General features: G+C 38.1%; 1 protein-coding gene across 1 annotated transcript in view; it reads left to right on the top strand.

Moving 5' to 3' along the window:
• Positions 1-22,576, top strand: part of LOC129238076 (LIM/homeobox protein Lhx5-like) — a 101,314-nt gene extending 78,738 nt beyond the window's left edge. The window contains exons 3-5 of the mRNA XM_054873114.1: positions 6,385-6,580; positions 17,506-17,732; positions 22,428-22,576. Coding sequence (XP_054729089.1) covers positions 6,385-6,580; positions 17,506-17,732; positions 22,428-22,576 — 572 coding nt within the window. The remainder of the gene's footprint in view (positions 1-6,384; positions 6,581-17,505; positions 17,733-22,427) is intronic.
• Positions 22,577-22,928: the final 352 nt, after the last annotated feature.

Genomic DNA, 22,928 nt, shown 5'->3' with positions numbered 1-22,928 from the left:
AGTTGCCACAAAAGTCTGGCAAAAAGAAGCGAAGCAAAAGAAAAAGGTACAAAATTTGTAGTAAAAGCTTCATAGCAAAAGTTTGCGAAAACTTTAACACCGAACATTTCAAATGCCAAGCTATTATAGCGAAAACTTCTGGCCCGAACTAAGAACCGCAAAACACACACACACATAGATACATGCACGTAGTACCCAGTGCATCTACTTTACATTTTCTACACTTTTGCTCCAGTTTTCTTCATCTCACTGCATTTAAAATGTTTGCGCTGCGGCTGCTGCCATCCTATTTTGCCGCATATGCGGTTTACCCGCCTGAAGGGGTATTTTGTGAGATCCTCCTTTTATTTTCACTTCCAGCTTCAAGCCGCATTACTTGTAGTCAAAAGCTGGTCGCTAGTCTGGTCGCTCGCTGCGGTAGTCTGAACTTATACGCTTTTTCATATTCATTTTTATGTTTTCTTTTTTTCGCCAAATTGGTTTGCCCAACTGCCTACAGAGAAACCTATCAGAAGGTTTTGCTGGTATGTATAACGACTTTATAAACGTGTCCGTCGACGACACAAACTACCCTCCGGCTATTTGTTGGCGATGTGAAAACCACACCACATTTTAACTTCAGCGAGCCTCTAACCGTAACCGAAACTGAAACCGTATCATTATACGGTTGCACTTTTGGGGTTGGGAATGAGCTCCACCCTTCAAAGAAGAAAACGAAATGCGACGAAATGAAACGAAACAAAAACCTAAATGAGCGTTGCTTGATATGCATGTTTGGCGGCTCCTCCGCCCCGTGCCACTTCATTTACTTACTCGTAGTTTTTGTTTTGGCTCGGCGCGTCTGCTCCTCCTGTCAGCTTGCCCGGTTACTTTGCTTTTCAATGTACTTGAGCGAGTATTCATTTATTTATTTATTTAAGGTCTGCTTTATTTTTTATTCATTCACGGTTTTGTAACGAATTTCGTTTATTTTGCTGGCTGAAGGGTAAATTTCAATTCAAAGAAAAATTTATTTGCTTGTGTGTGTTTCTGTGAAAAGGTGTAAATGTGCAGAAGCGCCTAACTTGGCGTGGAGATTTCTATGTACTTATCTCTAGGTATGTGTTGAATCCATGTGAGCAAACAACTAATTCACAGCGCACCCTCGTATATTTACACCTAATAATGGAGGATACGTAGGCGTAAAAAACGTGGCGAATCTTGGCAAGCGTATGCGGCAAAACACAGGTGTTAAAATCCAAGGCATTGTACATATGTACTGCCAATATTAGGGCTTATGTACTTGTGACGCGCATACCAACATCCACTTTATCTCTCATTTATTTATGTGTGCGTGTGCCTAAATACTTAAGCACGCAATGAATGCCCCAGTTTGTGTGCCTGCCACAAGAAAATGCTGACTCGACACATCTTATCCCAACTCACCTGTTTTGGATCCTCAAGGGCTATCGAAAGGGCACACGTGTGCACTTGAATGGCAAAATAAATGTAGCCAGTAATGATTACCGTGGCTATGATAAAGTCATTTGAAACTAGAAGAGGAATACTTGCAAATTTTAGATGCAAATGTGACAGATATTTCGCCGTAAAAGATAGAAAATAGTAAGAAAAAAATGATAAGAAAAATTTGGACGCTAAACCTTTCAGCGATAGCGAGCTACATTTGGAATAATGCGCATACATCACGTCTTAGATCCAGCTCGAGCTTTATGAATCGCATGATGAAGTGACTTTACTGATCCTAAAGGGCCCTATAGTACATCGTCACCAAAAAGTAGAAGTTTGTTGAAGGCAAGGCGAATCTATTAAAGTAGTAGGTGTTGGTATATCAGCTGAGTTGTTTTTTTTTTCTTTCGCAGTGTCCATGTGGCTGTCAGTTCAGAGTGAAACAAGGCGAATTCATTATTTGTTTTCTAGTTTTTCAATACTTTGCTTTGACAATCAAACGTACAGAACATTGTTGTTGATCTAGTGCCACCGCGTTTAATGAATGCGCATTGGTTGAAGAGAAGTTTGTTTGTCATTACCTGCCGAAAGAGGTTATAAAAAAGCTACGAATTATTTAAGACTATATGACATTATGTTCCATTGGAAGCTACAACTTTACTCCATCTTTCAGGCAGCATACGGATTCCTCTGATGAATAATTCGAGTTCTTTTGACTTATTTCCTTCACTGAGCCAGATTGCGATGCTCTTGTTAGAAGTGAACCACTCTCCAATAAGGGCGAACTGCATTGATCGGGACAGATGGTAATCCGAAGGTGCAATATCTGGGGCAAAATTTCCCAATTCAGGCCCTCTAAATATTTAGCAATGTGTGGCCTAGCGTTGTCATGCAGCAAAATCAGTCCGGTCGCTTTTTATTTTTGATAGCTCGATTACAACGCACTAGTGATGCTTTCAGGCTTAAAGAGTTTATAATAGATGACACCCTTCTGATTCAACCGTATTTCTCCAAACTTCGAACAGATCTCTCTATCCGCAAACTAGAGTTTGAGGGTCGCGCTAGGGCAATCTTTCCAAATAGGCAGGGTTGGATCGAGGGGAAAATCTGCACCGAAGCTTGCACCTCTTTCTTCACTGACGGCTCCAAGATGGAATCGGGAGTTGGAGCAGGGGTTTTCTCTAAATCAGCCAATTTATTTATCTCCTTTAAACTGCCGAACACTGCTAGTGTTTTTCAAACAGAAGTCTTTGCCATCCTGCAGGCATGCAAAATGCTTAGGAAACGCGGGAGTGAGGTAGATATTAACATTTTCTCCGATAGTCAAGCCGCGATTAAGGCTCTGACGACGGCGTGGTACAGAACGAAATTAGTAAACACCTGTAAAGACGAGATCAAATCGTTTGGGTGAGGAAATGAAATTGTTTATGAGCTTGCCAGGAAGGGGACTGAATTGGCCTCAGAGACCTCCTACCCGGTCATCGGCATCCCCCCGACAGTTGCTAAAGGGGAACTGCACCAATTTTTTCTTAGGAAAGCGCAGAAAAGATGAAGCTCCATTTCTTCATGTGCTATTTCGAAAACCCTTTGGCCTCATTACAAAATACGGAGGACTTTCAAAGTGCTTTGGACTCCTCGCCATTCAATTTCCAAACGTAGCTGTGTTTACCGGTCATTGGACGATTGGCAAACACGCAGAAAAGCTAGGGTTACCATTTAACCCTCGTTGCAGAAGCTGTAGGGACTTTTCAGAGAAGGAGACTGTAAAGAATTTCCTCTGTAAATGCCCGGGTTTGGCAGCTAGACGACTAAGGTCACTGGGAGCTCCTTTCTTCGACAGCATGGGGTAGTGCGTCAACCTAAGTCCAATCAATCTTTTCCATTATATCCACAGTTCTGGCTGGCTGTAGATATCTGCCTATTGGAGGTCTCATAATGGTATCAAAACGGTGCTTTAGTGCTACTTGAGGAATGCGAGACCGGCACTTCAACCATTTCTCCTACCTACCTACTACTCGATGATCCTATACTACTGATCCCACCAACTACTCGACTTCAAACAATTAGCACTCTCTATAGGAAGTCGTATTACGCCTTAATTATCGTCTCGCGAGGTGAGATCAAAATTAGATTTCTTCCTTCCACCCCAGCTTACTGTGTTTGTGGGTGACACAGCGCTAGTCGGAGTTGAGCTCAATCCCCACTGTAAACACCATCATCATCATCATCATCTCATCATCAGGCAGCTTCATCAACTAGCCTTCTCTAATTTACGTGAACAAGGCAGCATACCAGTTATGTAGTTTCAGTTTCTTAATACCTTCTATGACGTGGCCGAACCAAAGTTTCCTAAGCCTTCCTTTATATCTGTTGGTTAGCGTGTGGTAATTTAAGAAGGATTTTTTGGGACGTTCCTTACTCATGCGCATTCCATGACCTAACCATTTGAGTCGCTGCGATTTGCGAAGCTTAACGACATCATCAATATAACAACCATTCAACTCGGATTGAACCATACACTTTTCGTAAGATTCTTCTTGCGAAAGTTCGGAGATTTTATATATGCTTGATTGGCATTATCCATGACTCACAGCCAAACGTCAAAACTGGTATTATTATTATATTGTAAATACTGTATTTATAGCTGCGCGAGAGTAGTCTGGATTTTAATAGTTTCAGGTTGACGTAGAAAGTTCAGTTTGCTGCAACAAGTCGAGCTTGGATGTAGTCCTTAACACTGTTCTAAATTTTTAGTAGTACCCCCAGGCACTTGAACACAGAAGGAGCCTTTAAGAAGCAAGCGTGCTAAGGGCAGACCGAAGAAAAGGCGGGTAGATGCAGCTATCGATGACCTCAAAGAGATGAACGTGTAAAACTGGTGGCGCTTAGTAGCGGGCCGAGAAATCTTGAGGAAAATAGTTGCAGAAGTAGTGGCGCATCCAGGACTGCCATGCTACGAAAGAAGACAAAGACCTTCTTCGTAAATCTTAGATAGATCCCGCATTTTTCTCCAATACATTCGATATACAAAGTCAACTAGGTTAAATCCCAGGCGAATCTATACAGGGCAAAGTCACTCTAGCAACAACCATATTTACAGGTATTTTGTTTTTGCAGTTTGGATTTTGGAAGATGTCAAAATTTTAATCTGAATGTACACAAACAAACCAAGCAACAACAAAAAAGTAAATCGCTTTGATATTCAAACAACCGAAGTACAAGAAAATGAAAAAAAAAACAAATCTCAAAGCTTACGTTAGTGGTCAGATATTCTGGTACGCTTCTTGTTTCATTTTTTCTACACTCAATCAGAAACTACAAAATGTTCATCCCAATTACACTTTTTTCTAAATGATTTCATGCTAAATTTGCCAACTTTGCACATCCTTCATCACAAGCTAACTAATATCCTGACCGAATTGACCATTTAACAGAAATTTACCTTTGAGGCAAATTAAACGTTTGTCCACGCCGCCCTAACGGCACTCCCACCGCCTAGCGCGTGCCACTATGGAGCTCCGTATGTTGCAAGTAGTTTGTCGTGTTGCGTGCATGCAAAGCAATTATCAACTTAAAATGCTGAAAAAGCGCACAAGTGCACCTTGTAGGTATGCGCGTGTCTGTGTTCAAAACGAAAAGCCAAAAATTTGCGTATTTAATAGCAGCAGAAGTAAAAAAGAAAGGCACCTAAAACCAAAACCAAAACCAAAAAAATGGGGCTACGCAAAAAAGGAGTTGTCAGCAAAAAGATCAGCTACCGAAGGTGGCTATTAAGTCGTAAGTTGGGCACTTTAATTAGTAGTATGCGGCGCATGCGTGTGTTCAAAGTCAAAAGCGCCACAAGCGAATGTACATACATTCGTGTATATATGAGTATGTATGTGTGAAAAGTTGTTGTTATTGGTGGTGTTAATGATGTTGTTTTGACATCACAACATTTGCGCATTTTACTGCTCGTCTACTTTTTAGTATTTCGCTCTTTTGTTTTTACTTTTCCACATGCAGGCACATACATACATACATACACATGTACATAAGGTGCAATATGTGAATTTCGGCTATGTATGTATGCATGTGTATGTGTATGCTCTTTTGTTTTTATTGTTCGTGTCCAGTAATGGAGTGCGTGTGTGTGCAGTTTGTTTGATTGTTTGCGCATGGCGTTGCATGCGGAATTAGTTGAATTGTGCAAACTTAATGAGTTTAGGTGCTAAATTTGCCCTCAAAACGTAAAACGGATTTTAAATGCTCACTCGCCTCACTTATTTCACACACGCACACATGCACATAAACACATACACACACACTCTTAACCAAGCTCACACACATACGCTGTACGAGTACATGCATCAGCAGACTTTTAAATCGCCCTGTGAAAAGCCATACATGAGAATCTTCTGTTAATAGTTTGTTGAATTTCGCTTGTGGCGGTGGGCGGTATGTGGGGGACATTCACACTTACATACCTACGCTGGTAAGTGTGCGTATGTAGGTTATGTGTGTATCACCATGTGTGTGGTGCGACGTGTGTGTTAGTTAATACTGCAGCAGTTAACTTTGCGCATTCAACATCATTCAACAGTAAAAGTCTGGCATTTAAATGTTTCGAGTTGGAAATTTCGTTAAAGATTTATGATTTAAGGCAAAGATTTAAGCATTTAAAGCTATTAATGAAATTATTTCTACATGCAGCTGTGCTCGGGTTGATATTTTAGCTGAGATGTTTCGATTTGAATATAAAGTGGACTTAACTCCATATTAAAGCGCATAAAAAGAAACAATGATTCAGTGCTATTATTTAAGAGTTCTCTGTTTTTCTAGTTATTCTAAAATGAACACAAATTCTTTTTAATCTTATTTTTCAAATTAAAAATATATTTTTATGCTGCTATCCAACTTTATTAATTTTCAAATATTTTTTTCTATTTTTCCTTGCAGGACGCAGTGAACCGCCCGTTGGTGTTGGTGATCCGTGTGCGGGTTGCAATAAACCTATATTAGATAAATTTTTATTAAATGTCCTCGAACGCGGATGGCATGCATCCTGCGTACGCTGCTGTGAATGCCTTCAACCGTTAACGGAAAAATGCTTTAGTAGAGAATCAAAATTATATTGTAGGAATGATTTTTTTAGGTAAGTGGAAAAGCAAATAAATATAAGTAAAATACTGAAGCAAACTGTTCTTTTCTAAACAATGGAAAATAAATAGTAATTAAAAAATAAATAAAAAATTAACTATAAGAAAAAAATTCAAAAAATAAAAGTGTAAAAATTGTTTTTAAATGGATCACAAAAGTAAAGTAAAATAAATTTAGCCAAATTAAATTAATTTAAATTAAAAAATCATACTGATTTTTGATCGAACGCGGTCTTGTGCATTTTCTCCATTTAACGCCTACTCGTAAATCAACGCGATTTTTGAGCCAATTGAAACTTTCACTTTATTATAAAGGGTTTTAAAATAAAAATATTTGCCGTTCGGAGTCGGCTTAAAACTGTAGGTCCCTCCATTTGTGGAACACCACAAATAGGAGGAGGAGCTCGGCCAAACACCTAACAGAAGTGTACGCGCCAAATATTTATTTATTTTTTCCAATCAAAGGTGTTATTTTGCTAAATGCTATTTTTTAATATAAATTATCGGATGTTTATTTCTTTATAAAGAGGAAGTTATGCCGTTAATAGTGAAAAATAACATCAGGCAAATGACCACCTCGACGACGCTTACAGGACAATATTCTTTTCATGAAATTTTCCATAAACTAATTGCAAGGTGGCTGCCCTATGTCCTCGATAGCCTCACGAATTCCATCATTAAGGTCTTGAATCGACCCTGGGCTGTTGGCGTAGACCTTCTCTTTCACGTGGCCACAAAGAAAAAGATCTCGGTGGCCAATTGTGATCACCTCTTCGAGAGATAATAGGGTCCGGCAACTTTTCCCGTAAAAGATCAATGGTTTCGTTGCTTGTGTGGCACGTAGCACCGTCTTGTTGAAAATAAACGTTGTCCAGATCAATACCATCCAATTCCGCCCATAAAAAATGTTATTGGAAAACCCTTTATCAAAATTCGTTGATCTATAAAACTGCATACTCGAAATTTTTCTAAAAACTCTGAGTAAAAAGTTTGAATTTTTAATGGAAATTTGTCGATTTTTCGCAAATTTTATACAACGTTCGAAACTTTGCTTTATAAGGTAGTTGTTGTAGTATAAACGTTATTTTTATAAAAAAAAATTTTAAAAACAAAAACAAAAAAACTCTTCACTTTACCACTTTACAATTTTGACGCTGATGTAAATGTGTGCTGTTTAATTCCGTTTTGAAGAAAATTCCACAAATTCGAACGAAAAATGTAATGTATTCCTGGCCTATAAAGATAAAGCTGCAATTAATGGCATAACCATAACCATAGCAATCAGCTGATCAAACATACATTCTGTCAATAAAGTACCGGGAATTGTTCAATAGAACGCAAAATTAATGGCTCCAACGATTAGTCCAGCCATCAAAGCACTTTTTAAACGCGTTTGAAGAGGTATTCTTCAGATCCTTCAGCGAATTCTCCTTAATGACCTCTATTGACTCAAAGCGGTGTCCGCGGAGTGGCAACTTAAGTTGTGAGAAACGGATAAAGTCACAAGAGGCTAAATCCGGTGAATTCGATGGTTGTTCGAAGACATTTGTCAAGTTTTTGGTCAAAAAAGTGTTCACAATATGAGATTTGTGAGTCGGTGCGTTATCGTGGTGCAAGATCCATGAGTTTTCTTTCTACAAATTGGGCCGTTTCCTACGCGCATTCTCTCTCTTCCAAATAATATTCTTTACTTACCATAGAACCATTTGGAACGATCTCGGTGTGCACAACACCATGATAATCAAAGAAAACGAGTAGCATGACTTTCACCGACTGACTCTTGACCGACTTTGACGTGGTTTTTTGGGTTACGGCTCATGTGAATGGCGCCATTCAGCCGCCTATTGACTGGTTTGCATGTCAAACTCTATACCCACTTCTCATCACCTGCTATGATGCGCTGGATAAAGGTTGGGTCCGAATTCACTTGCTCAAGCATGTCTTCAGACATCTTCTTCTGATGAATTTTTTGAAAGAAATTCAACTCTCTTGGAACGAGTCGAGAGCCACGCGTCTTGGCGCCTCATGCCTAATTGATGGTGTAAAATATTGCAAATTGATTCGTGAGACACGCTAAGGTCACGAGTTACCTCCCTCAAACTTAAATGATGGTTTTCCAGCACCATTTCCTTGACTTTGTCGACGTTTTCATCCGTTGAAGATGTTGAAGACGTTGATGGGCGACCAGATTGGGGCAAATCTCCCACGACTTCTCGGCCCTCTGCAAAAGCCTTATACTACTTGTAGACCCGTGTTTTTGATAAAGCACACTCGCCATAGGCTTTCTGCAACATTTTCAACGATTCGGCACACGACTTTCAGTTCAAAACATAAAATTTAAAACAAATTCTTTTTTCGATGTTTTTATCCACAGTGAAAATCCCAGAGCACACCTGCGGTTGACTGATACAGCTACCGAAAATGCAAAAAACAAGCTAATTGACAGTTCACGCTCAAACTCTGCCACACTATAGAGGACAGTTGTGCCAACATTCCAGAAAAAAAAATTTAGAACTAAAAGTATGTGTAACGCGCGCTTTTTGAATAAACAATTCCCGATATTTTTTTCACAGAATGTATGACCATCACTGTAAACGATTGTTGGTGCCGCACCATAAAACCATAACCATAAGCATAGGCGTATGTATCTACTGAATTTTGGTTTTCCCCATAACCGTAAGCAGCTGTGAAATAATTTACATTTGTTTTGATATTTGCGATAAAAATTTAAATGTTAGAAATGAACGACTAACAAATAATTGACTTAGTGGAAAATTATCCGTGTTTTTATGACAAAATGCAAATGGAGTCATTAACTCTACTTCAATATCAGCTGTTTATGGTTACGACATGACTATTCGACAATTCATGTAATGTTGCGGTTATCGCTGGGTCTATGGCATTATGGCTACGGCGTTGTGGCTACGGCACCACTAATTGTAGCTTAAAGCATGAACTACGTTTTGAGGGAAGCCATTGCATTAAAATAACTTTTTTGAATGACTTGAAAAGGCAAAAATTATAAAATATGCTGACTAAAATTAAAAAAAAATCAAATATGGAACAGAAAAAGTTTCGAATACATTTTTTTTACGATGAAGTCAAAAAATGGATCGATTCGTGGATTGCGGCAAAACCGACCGAATTTTTCACAAAGGGAATCCGTGAATTGCCAGAAAGATGGGAAAAAGTAGTAGTAAGCGATGGACAATACTTTGAATATTAAATTTGTAACCATTTTACGTCAATAAAGTTTCAAATTTCGAAAAAAACCGCACGAACTTATTCATAGTCCTATTATAAAAAACGAATTCAAGAAACAAAAAAAAAACTCTTCACTTTACCACTTTACAGTTTCGAGGCTGCTGTAAATGTGTGCTGTATAATTCCGTTTTAAAGAAATTTCCACGAATTCGAACGAAAAATGTAATGTATTGCTGGCCTATAAAAATAAAGCTGCAATTAATGGCATAACCATAACCATAGCAATCAGCTGATCAAACATACATTCCATCAAAAAAGTACCGGGAATTGTTCAATAAAACGCAAAATTAATGGCTCCAACGATTAGTCCAGCCATCAAAGCACTTTTTAAACGCGTTTGAAGAGGTATTCTTCAGATCCTTCAACGAATTCTCCTTAATGACCTCTATTGACTCAAAGCGGTGTCCGCGGAGTGGCAACTTAAGTTGTGAGAAACGGATAAAGTCACAAGAGGCTAAATCCGGTGAATTCGATGGTTGTTCGAAGACATTTGTCAAGTTTTTGGTCAAAAAAGTGTTCACAATATGAGATTTGTGAGTCGGTGCGTTATCGTGGTGCAAGATCCATGAGTTTTCTTTCTACAAATTGGGCCGTTTCCTACGCGCATTCTCTCTCTTCCAAATAATATTCTTTACTTACCGTAGAACCATTTGGAACGATCTCGGTGTGCACAACACCATGATAATCAAAGAAAACGAGTAGCATGACTTTCACCGACTGACTCTTGACCGACTTTGACGTGGTTTTTTGGGTTACGGCTCATGTGAATGGCGCCATTCAGCCGCCTATTGACTGGTTTGCATGTCAAACTCTATACCCACTTCTCATCACCTGCTATGATGCGCTGGATAAAGGTTGGGTCCGAATTCACTTGCTCAAGCATGTCTTCAGACATCTTCTTCTGATGAATTTTTTGAAAGAAATTCAACTCTCTTGGAACGAGTCGAGAGCCACGCGTCTTGGCGCCTCATGCCTAATTGATGGTGTAAAATATTGCAAATTGATTCGTGAGACACGCTAAGGTCACGAGTTACCTCCCTCAAACTAAAATGATGGTTTGATGGTTTTCCAGCACCATTTCCTTGACTTTGTCGACGTTTTCATCCGTTGAAGATGTTGAAGACGTTGATGGGCGACCAGATTGGGGCAAATCTCCCACGACTTCTCGGCCCTCTGCAAAAGCCTTATACTACTTGTAGACCCGTGTTTTTGATAAAGCACACTCGCCATAGGCTTTCTGCAACATTTTCAACGATTCGGCACACGACTTTCAGTTCAAAACATAAAATTTAAAACAAATTCTTTTTTCGATGTTTTTATCCACAGTGAAAATCCCAGAGCACACCTGCGGTTGACTGATACAGCTACCGAAAATGCAAAAAACAAGCTAATTGACAGTTCACGCTCAAACTCTGCCACACTATAGAGGACAGTTGTGCCAACATTCCAGAAAAAAAAATTTAGAACTAAAAGTATGTGTAACGCGCGCTTTTTGAATAAACAATTCCCGATATTTTTTTCACAGAATGTATGACCATCATTGTAAACGATTGTTGGTGCCGTTAGGTAGCGGTATGTACTGAATTTTGGTTTTCCCCATAACCGTAAGCAGCTGTGAAATACTTTACATTTGTTTTGATATTTGCGATAAAAATTTGAATGTTAGAAATGAAGGACTAACAAATAAATGACTTAGTGGAAAATTATCCGTGTTTTTATGACAAAATGCAAATGTTTTCATTAACTCTACTTCAATATCAACTGTTTACGGTTACGACATGACTATTCGACAATTCATGTAATGTTGCGGTTATCGCTAGATCTATGGCGTTATGGCTACGGCGTTGTGGCTACGGCACCACTAATTGTAGCTTAAAGCATGAACTACGTTTTGAGGGAAGCCATTGAATTAAAATTACTTTTTTGAATGACTTGAAAAGGCAAAAATTATAAAATATGCTGACTAAAATTAAAAAAAAATTCAAATATGGAACAGAAAAAGTTTCGAATACATTTTTTTTAATTTCAAAAATATAAAATGTATTTTAAAGTGTGAAAGGCGAAAAATATCAATCTCATATTCATTTGAAAATGTAAAAAATTAAAATAAGTATTTTAAGAAGAATCAAAAAGTAGAAAATTTTGATGAAAATACCATCTAACAACAGGAATTTTGAATGTGTACATACATTCATACACATATACTTATGTATGTATGCATGTGTAGATTTAAATTGTGCCAAAAACTAATAAACAGTTTGTTAGCCACTCAAGTAATTTGAAAAACTCGAAAAAGCTCGTAAACCAAGCGAAAGGTTTGGGAAAAACAGTTATGCAGTTAGGTTGAGCAGGCAACAGAAGCGCAAAAACAATTAAGAACACAAAGCAACAAGTGTAAGAAATTTAATAAACAAAAATATAAAAACTTAAAATAGTAAAAAACAACAACAAATAAATGCGCTAAAAAAGTAAATGAAATAGAAAGGCATGCGAAATGTGGCCGCAAACTGCAATTGGCACTGCCAGCCGCCACTCTCTCTTTACTCGCTTAATTGCAAAACACGCCGCCAACTGTTTCCTACAGCTTTTAAGGTTACCTGCTGCACTGCACTGCGCTGCCTCAGCGCACCTTATTGTGCTTCCAATTGACTTTGATTTGAATTTTCTCATTTCTCATTTTCGCATAAAAGTTTTGAATTTTTTTTTCAGCTATTACAAATTCCATTTACTGTTATTTCACAAATGAATTCGCTGGCAATCTGTCACCTCGTCAGCCACCGGGCTGCACTGTATACGAGCCAGCACACAGTGGTGACTTAATCAATGCATCAGTCAATCGCCGCCGCCGCCATTGCTGTAAACCAGTGAAGGCGTTTTTATATTCACGTAATGGGACGGCAAAAAACACGAAAAAAACACCCACAATTCAGAACAAATATTGTTTTGAGACCTTGTTGTGATTGTCATTGACAGATTGTTATTTGTGGTAGGGCAGGAGCCAGGCAGGCGGCAGACGCAGCAGTGATTGCAGCGTGTGTTGGCATGTTGACTGTGATTCCGCTTCGTGCTCAACTGTGATTGCAGCGCTGCTCTGTGCCTGCTGATTCTTTTTTTTCTGCTGCTGTGATTGTAATTGAGACAGGAGAAATTCCAATCATTGATGATGATGTTCTTTGTCGTTGACGCACTTCAATTCCTTTTTTACCTTAGTTCAATTTCATTTGCATTTCGCTTCAATTAAAATGTGATTCACACACACACACACATACTCAATCATCTTGCTATAAAAAAAATTTTCTTTTTGCATTTTAATGCTCCTCATTCCACTAACAGACAGATGTTTTTTGCACTTATTTTTATTTTTCTTTTTGTTTTTTTTTGGTTTTATTTGATTCCTTTCTTTTTATAGCATTTGCTTTACGACTGCATTTGATTCAGCTTTGATTGAGTTGAATTGATGTTGTGATGCTTTGATGTGTTGTGCTGTGCTGTGATCTCAAGTGAAGATGCGGTGTAGTTGGGCTTCCTGTGTATAGAAGACCGTTATTTCTAAGTTTTTGTTTTGTTTTAAATTTAATTCTTTTTCAATTTATCACTTTTGTGGCACTGTGTGGCCTAACGGTATAAAGCAATCCAATAAAAATATATTCGCGATAAATCAACATTTATAACTGATTGGTATCCTTTGTAGGTCATTTGATTTGTATGAGCTGAACAATTCTTTGCACGTAATTTTCCTTTTAGGTACTATTGCAACTATTTTTGTAAAGGACAATTACTTTTTTGTTGTAATCAAGCACCGATCTGTTGAAGTTTATGAAAATAGCGCATAAAAAAGTAAAGAAAATATAATAAATCAAGAGTAGGAAACTTGGAAAATCTAGGAAGCTAAAACATACAAAATATCCGAAAAGTGTTGATAATCCGATGAGGAGAATTTCATTCGTTGTTAATTCTATTGCGCACATTTTTAGGTTAGTGATAGATTTTTGGCATGAATAAAGGCAACATCAAAATACGAAAATATAGCGAAGTGTTCTTCTTCTTCTTAATTGGCGCGATAACCGCTTACGCGATTTTGGCCGAGTTTAACAAAGCGCGTCAGTCGTTTCTTTCCCGCGCTAACCGGCGCTAATTGGACACACCAAGTGAAGCCAAGTCCTTCTCCACCTGATCTTTCCAACGCAGAGGAGGCCTTCCTCTTCCTCTACTACCACCAGCTGGTACCGCATCGAATACTTTCAGAGCCGGAGCAAAGTGTTGGTCAGCAGAAAATGCGTTTAGGCGCAGGAATATTTGTATAAAAGAGTAGTCAGAAGCCCGAAAAAATGATGATTTTCAAAACTTTTTCTTTGCCAGTCAATTTTGCTCTATTTTACAAAAACAAAAACATAGTATTAATACATCATGCTGCGACTTGACTTTAGCAAAATTTCAAAAAAAAAAACAAACAAAAAGTTAATGATTCTAAAAGTTATCGCTATTTGTGTGCAGCCGGTTTCTACAGAAGTCCCTTAGAGAGATCATCTAAAATCAATCGGGCAGGAGAAATTAGTTTTACTAATACATAATCTTGTACCAGATCGACGCTTGTTTTTCTTGAAAATTAATAATATGGCGGCCTAAGTAAATATTTTTCAGATTTTCGAGAAAATCCGAAATTGTTTAATCAAAATTTTTGAAAAAAAAATCCTTCGATCAGTCACGAGTCTTTTATGTTTTTCAACAGCAGTATAAATTTTATTGAAATCTACAAAGCTGTTTTTAAATTATAGTGATCACTAATTCAAAAAACCTGGTTTTGAGAAAAACGCATTTAAAGTTTTGCCATCGATTTAGGAGTGCCCTTTGTTAATTGTTGAATAACGCAAAAAGTATTTGTCGGATTCACTTCAAATTTTCCCAAAATATATTACTTTTAAGATATTATACTTTAAGAAAATGCAAGAAAAAAATCAAATTTTTTGAAAATTCTGACTACCCCTAACCCCATAATGGAAAAACTCGAGACATTTTAAAGACTCCTACATTTACTATTGACTCAAAAACTATTCGTCACTCTTCTCTTCACATCTTTATTATGTTTGTGTACAATCATTCATGACATTTATTTTCTAAAGATAATCCCTTTTAAATGTTGACCGCAACTGCGCCGTAATTCGGTCATACGTAAGCACCAATTTTGAATGACTCGCGGTCGGACTTCGGTCGGTATCTCGTGAATAACTTTAGTAATGCTGGCCTCCAATGCCTCAATCCAACCTGGTTTATTCACAAAACATTTAGAATTCACGTACCCTCACAAATAGAACAAATAAAAGTCCAAAGGTGTGATATCACACGATCTTGGTGGCCGAGAGATAAATTGCACACCGAAACGACGACGCAGTACATCCATTGTTTCACAGGCTGTATGGCAAGTTACGCTGCCTTTTTGGAACCAAATCTAGAGTTCGCCATTCACTGTTATATTGGCTCCAGTCTTGTCTTTGTAGAAATATGGCCTGATGATGCCTTCAGCTCACAGGACGCACCAAACGGTTGTTTTTAATGGATGTAATGGCTGTTCTTGAATGGCTTTGGGTTGTTCTTCACCCCAAATACGGCAATTTTGCTTCTCGACGTAGTCATTAGGCCAAAAATGGGTCTCATCGCTTATCATCATAAGTTGGCCAAAGCGAGTAATGAACACTTTTCACAGAGCGTCGATTTTCGTAATACAATTGAACGATTTGTAAAAATTGTTGAGGCGTAATTCTTTGAATGATGAAATGTCAATGAATACTGAAAAAATTATGTAATTAGTTTGAGAGTAGTCACGCGTGATCAAAAAACCTTTTTTTCAAACCTTAGAATTCAAGGGATATGGAGCGGGAAACAGATTTGAGTATTTAGTGACAGTCAGGCTGCACTGAAAGCTCTGAAGAATGGAAACAAACCTCAAAGATTGCTCAAGAAGGTAAGAAGAGGTTTAATTCTATGGCGGAAAAAGCTCGTACTTATATGAATTCCAGAACTCCGCGGTATTCAAGGAAATGAAATTGCCTTTGAATTGGCTAACTGCAGATCAGCGGTTACCCCACAGGGACCAGAGCCAATAATCCGAATCAGTTCTACAGGAATAATGAATTGGATCAGCAATTGTGGGATGTGGATGTGCAATTTATATACATAAAGAGCGATGGTCCGGCCTCGAATGCCGCAGAACTGAAAAGTGTTTAGTGGAAAGTCCGAAAAGAAAACTGTCGAACTTTCTTCTACAACTTGGTAGAAAAGACGTTTGGTTGATGGTCGGTATTAATATAGCCATGGCGTCACCATATGGCCACCAATAGAATCATTGAGGGCGCGATTTAAGAAATACGAATAGCACTGAGTATTTTTTCTGTGAGACTTCCGCCTTTGCCAGTTCAAGGATACGAATTTGCGTTCCGATGTCAAGAGAATGAGTCAAATTCTTTCTCTGAAACTGGAGGATATTTTCAAATTTGCCAAAGAATCTAGAAAATTCTTATCGGACTAGCTTGTCTCTGTCTCCATTCTATCATGTCTCTTTGTCCCTGTCACTTCCCTACTTTCCTCCTTGACTATCTACCCTTTTACTTTCCTGAGCTTTGAATACAATAGGCTTTTTAGCCTAAGTATTTTAAGATTTAGCATTTTATCGGTGCTTCTTGATTCGCTTTTTTCAAATTTCAAAAAATCTCCAAAACACTTGGTTTTATTTACTGACTTGCTTGTGAGTAAACTCTAAGCCAGGGGGTTCAACGTTTGGTATTGGAAAATACCTATTTTCGGTATGCAAAACTAAGTGCTCTGGTGCATCAAAGTTTTGAGAGTGACATTATTTAAAAGGAAAGGTTGGCAGCACTAAGAAATGAAATAAAAGACTTAAAGACTTCATTGTTGTGAGTAAACTTAAGACCATATAATTGAGATTCTTGTTAGTCCGTTTAATGGGCAAGTTTTGATCTAAGTGCTTCCATCTAACCTGGGGCAGCTTCTTCGTACTAGACGTGATATGTCGACTGTATGTGCGAGAGCAGTATAAATAAATATAAAAAACAAATAAATTACTTCATTATTTTATTCATTTCAAAAAGAAAAAAACACCTCTAACTGCAGTCTTGATTTCTAGGAAAAAAATTGGAATTAAAGCCAAACTTCACAATACCAAAATATATGTATGTGTAACTAAGTATTATCTTAAGTTTTATTCCTTTTTGCTGAATAACTTTGCTCTCCTCATTGAGAGATATATTGTGACTCTAAAAGTTAAAATTTGGTCCATTATATGCGAATATGATTTTTTATTAATAACCAAGCAAGATTCATTCTCCATGTTGATCAGAGGCTGGACGATTTTTTTTGTGCTTACTGTTAGTAAAGGCATCTAACAGTAAGCACACAAAAAATCAAAGTGCAACGAAGTTTAGTACGTCATTACAAATGTATAAGTTAAAATAGCTAATAAGTTATATTCTGCATGAATTACTGATGAGGAGGTTAAACGTAGGGTTGATTGTAAGTGTTGGAATTGCTTCGTATTTTGTAACACTCCAGTGTAACACTTCATGCGTCTGCAGTATTTTGAGCTTAGATGCGTTGCTATTTTAATTATTTTTAATGCTTATTCTTTCACTCATTTTCTTCACAGGCGTTTCGGCACCAAATGCAGTGGCTGTGGTCAAGGCATCGCCCCCTCCGATCTCGTACGTAAGCCGCGCGACAAAGTATTCCACCTCAATTGCTTTACATGTTGCATCTGCCGCAAACAGCTCAGCACTGGCGAACAACTCTATGTGCTGGACGACAATAAATTCATCTGCAAGGACGATTATCTGCTTGGTAAAGCGCCTGGTTGTGGGCATAATTCACTGAGTGGTAAGTAGGAGAATTTCCACAAAATTATGAGGATACTATGATAAATTCTATGAGAAATATTATAGTAAAAGGCTGGAAAGAGTAAATAATCTCAGAACAACAGCCGAAATTGATTGCAAGCTCAAGTTATATCCTGTGTTTATATGTATCAATAAGATAACTCCTTTTTTAACACATACAAACATGTAAAATAGACGCTGGTTTCTGCCTTACGGATGCCACAAACAAAAACGCTGTAGACCATTAATCTAACGCAGTAGCGAAATGGGTTGTCGCGTGACTACTATTCAGAATTCAGAGATAACCTATGTTCGAATCTCGGTGAAAGACCAAAAATGAAGAAAAAGTGTATGGGCTCAAAACTCTGGGCACGAAACATTGGATGATAGAAAAAGATTTTTCTAAGCGGTCGGCCCTCGGCGCGCGATGGCAAGCCCACGAATGTATTTCTGCCTTGAAAAAACTTATCATAAAAAATCATTTGCGGTTCAGAGATGTCTTAAAAAGTGTAGGTACCTCCATTTGTGGAACCACTTCAAGACGCAAACCACAAATTAGTGGACGAGCCCGGCCAAACACCCAATAAAAGGTGTGAGCGCCAATTATGTATTAGTTTGGGGGATAAGAGAAATCCATTATTTTGGCGTCAAATTTGTGCGCAAATGGTTTAAAACTGTCGATTTTTAGCTCCTGGGCGATGCGACGTCTACTAACAAGCCGGTCAACTTCAAGCATTTCTGTAGTTTTATCGACATTACCAACATTTTTTTTAACATTAAAAATACCTGAACGGAATCGACGAAATCAAAATTGCACGTAATTAACTGTTACTGTATCGACACCATAAACCCCATTCCCAATTTCGCGTCCTGCCTTGCATTTTCGCCTTTATCGAAGAAAAACTGTAAAATGTGAGGAATTTTGTGTTTGTTGGCTTCCATTGTTAGCACCCTGCAATTCACAACTGAATGGAACAAACAAAAACCAGCAACAGAATTTTTTTTAGTGTGAAATGCCAACTTGGCAACGACCATAAACTTTAAATTGATTGATCGATAATCGATCACTACAGCCAGCTACCATGAAAATAATGGATTTCTTTTTCCACAAACTAATATTACGGCATTAGGTGGTCTGACTGTCATTCTGTGTGTAATGCTGAGTTCATTTTTGGCAAAAAAAAAAGGTTGAAAGAATCTTGATTTTGTGTTGACTTGCTCGAGAGCTTTTGGGCTTGGCTTGTCTTCGTTTCGATGCTATATTAAGAAGCCTATGTTTCGTCATCGGTAAGGACGCTTTCGATATTTTTTTTATACATAGAAACTATTTGTTCCGGGTAGAGCACCAATATAGGTTGATTTTCCTGATACCCACAGGATGATCGTTGGGTGGAATAGAATAGGAGTAGAATCTTAACTTTGTTTATGCCTTCCTTGTGGCAAATATTTATTGGATTTCAACTGTTTTGACTACAGCTGCATACTTCAAATATGATTAGCAGCGCCAGTGATTGGGTCAAATATAATGGGCGTGCGACACCCATCTTCCGATGGAGTGATTAATTTTGCGCCACCTTGTAAAACCTGTTATTCAGCTTTCGGGTCTGTTAAAATTTGCAGCGTTAAAAACAAAAAGCAAATTGCAACTATTCATCAGCAATAAATTTCAACTGTGTCTACCCTCGCCAGGTATGGGTTGGAAATATTTTGGAGCACTTTTCGGTTTTCGATTTTTTATAACGGATTTTAACACTAATTATTTTGTTCCTTATTACATATTTAATATGAAATACCTTTTTAATTTAATAAAAAGCAAACATTGGATGATTTATTTTGTGCCACCTTGTATAGGGTTTTTCAGTAAGAGCGCTTCAACTTTTGAACTTTTTTGAATAAAACACAAACGGTTTGACTTTTTTAACTAATTTTTTTTTTTATTATCGAGTTTGAACATATACATTTAAGTATGAAATTCGATTTCTTTTGCATGACCACCGCGTGCACGTTTTACGAAGTCCAATCGTTGAACCCAATTTTCGACCACTCTTTTGCATAAATCGGCCGAAATTCCAGTAATTTCGCGTTCAATCTTGGCTCTGAGCTCACAAATCGTCGCCGGCTTGTTACTGTAGACCAATGACTTCACATAACCCCAAAACGGGACGGCTTGTTAAATGGGCCGTAAAATGGCCGTAATGCTCTTAAAGTAGCAGCAACAGAACGATTATTTTCATAAAAAATTTGCAAGATTTGCAATCCTTGCTCAAGTGTGTAGCGTTCCATGATGAAATGTATACTAATGAAGTTTACAAATGACAAGCGAAAAATAAAAAATTTTGCGTCGTTCGCCCTCCCTATCGAAAAAAAGTTGAAGCGCACCTATTGAACAACCCTATATAAGTGGCTCTATCACTCAAATTCATTTTTTTTTTTAATCTAATAAAAAAGTTATTCGGAAGCAATTGGATGATTAATTTTGCCCTACCGTGTATAAATGACTCCACCACTCAAAATTAAGATGTTCATTGGCGACTTTCAACTGAATTTCCGAACCTAAACTTTTTTTATCGATTTGCTCAAAATTTTTAAAACCCGCTGTAAAAAAAAATATTACTTTACTACACTTAGTTAGCATAGGAAGCTGGACAACAAGGTCGTACGGTCACAGCAAGATCCTCCTACAGGGACCCTCGCTGCTCAAAAACAGATCAGACTACACAGTCCTCGACCGTAACTTCAAGAAAGACTTTAAGGTACATTTTCCACCGAGAGCTGAATGGAGCAAAGGGAAGATGATTGGAAGATACGATATCGAAATCTATACCGATGGTTCTAAGATGAACTGTGGTGTGGGAGCTGGCTTCCATTCGGAGCCACTCAACCTACCTCAGCCAATTCGTCTTCCTGACTAAGCATGCAAATCACTAAAACTCTACATGGAAGTTGGTGCAAGAGTAGCTATCTTCTCAGACAGTCAAGCAGCTATAAAGGCCTTGGACTCCAACTCCATTTCATCCAAACTAGTCTTACAGTGTAGAGATGAGCTGGAAATGGTTAGTCATTGGCTTGAAATCACTCTGATATGGGTTCCCGGTCACAGAATCATACGGGCTAATGAGATATCGGATGAGCTAGCAAGAAAAGGTTCGACACTAGAAATAGCAGAGGCGGTGACAGTCTCCACCCCACTCAACACATTAAATTCATCCGTTGCTTCACACTATCATGCTTTAGCCGAAAGAAGATGGAAGCAACTAACTACATGTATTAAAACAAAAAGCACATGGCCGTCATACATAATCCAAGGGACGAATCACCTGTTAGGATGTTCTCGGCCAAACATCTCACGCATCACTGCAACCCTTACAGGCCATTGGAAAGTAGGGGATCATGCAGCTAGACTTAATCTACCCTTCAACCCAACTGCAGAAGTTGCCAAGCGGAAGGAGCGAAGAAAGGTCTTTTCCACTACTAATGTGAATGTCCAGGGCTAGCTAGGGCACGACTCCGCTCATTTGGTAAGCCTTGCTTGCAGCAAATTAATGACATCGAGATAAAGAATTTGCTGCTATACTTGGACCTCACTACTAAATGGATTTGACTTAGAAAAAAAAAAAACAAAAAAAAACCATCATTATACGAGGACGGTGGTAGTAAAACGGTGCTGGTCCCTAATTAGGATTATTTCAGTGGAAACAACACCACTTTGCTAGAGAGAATTAAATAGTTAAACAGCTTGCACCGTCTTTTAAGTACACAATTTTTAAGACTTCAAACTTGCCACATACTGCCATAACGATCTCTTCCTCACATCTTATTTCCGCCACAAAGCCTTCAAGCACTGCATTGACCAAAAATATATCAGAGATACAAATTGATTGTTTAGCTTGTCAATGGGAATGTAAGCGTACAACAGCTGCAAGTGTCCATGACAACTGCCTCTTACATGCCCACATACCCATACACAGATACATACATAAATCCACACATACATATATATCGAGTGCTTGTTGCATACGCTGATAGGTGATGCGATTGTAAAGAGATATCAATACCAGCGTTGGTCATAAATTCTAATTTACAAAATAGCAAATGTGATAATATTGTTGTTGGTGCTTTAGATGCAATTATACGTGCATCCATTTTGCTGCTCATTGAAAAATAGGCTGAGTTGGAGGCAAAGGCTGTGGATGACCGCTACATGCGAAGCTGCAATGTGTATGCTAATTAGCCGACTTACATGTACATTAGTATAAAGGAACATAAATAGCAACAACAATAGCAACAAAAGCAAAAACAAAATTATCTCTAAGCATAGCAACAACGAACACAGCTCAAAGCTGTTTGCTGGCTACAAAATTTGCAGTCACAACACAAGCAATTTAAAGTACATTGTAATTGCTGCACTTGTTGTTATTATTGTTGTATTCTATGAATTTACTAATAATTTTCTATTGTTTTATGTTAATGTCGCAAACGTAATGGGTGTACGTATGTGTGTGTACGTGTGCGTGTGTATGTGCAATGCAAGCGAAAAGCCATGGCGCATAGCAACAACAAAATATATCATACAACAACAACAATGACAGCAATAGTGACAACATCATCGACAGCATCAGCAAGCGCAATAAAAGCCAAGTGTATTTGCTGTGCTTTGTCATTTTGAACTGCATAATGCGATGTTAGAAATTTACAGTGCCAGCAAAATATGCAACGCAACAACAAAAGCGCAGCAGCTACAGCAACTACAACAACAACTACAACAACCGCAAACAAGCAATAAGCAATGAACAACAGCAACTGCTGGCGCACAGCCGCAGCGAATTGACAACGACGACAATGTAAATTGTTAGCAACAACAAGAACAACAACAACAGCAACAGTAATTTAGGCAGCATCTGCTGTTGCCGTCATTGCATTGTTGTTGCCTTACATATTTTGTTTGTTGTTGTATCATTGCAATTTGTTGCTTTTTATCTATTCTGCTATTTTGCTATTTTGTTATTTTCCTTTGGCATTAGTCCGTGCAACGATAAGCACAAATATTGTAGCATTTTAGCTGAGCCCCATTGTTTGTGCAATTTGTTACCCAACATGGTGTATTTAAATGCAATTTTGTTAAATAATACTTGGGGAATTCGATAATAAAATTTGTTACCCGCCATTTATGGCCTGATCATTCGCTTGTCGCTTGTCG

Source organism: Anastrepha obliqua, chromosome 2, assembly GCF_027943255.1.
Source record: "Anastrepha obliqua isolate idAnaObli1 chromosome 2, idAnaObli1_1.0, whole genome shotgun sequence".
NCBI lineage: Eukaryota > Metazoa > Arthropoda > Insecta > Diptera > Tephritidae > Anastrepha > Anastrepha obliqua.
The sequence above is the reverse complement of the archived record's forward strand: the minus strand, read 5'-3'. Positions and strand labels throughout refer to the sequence as shown.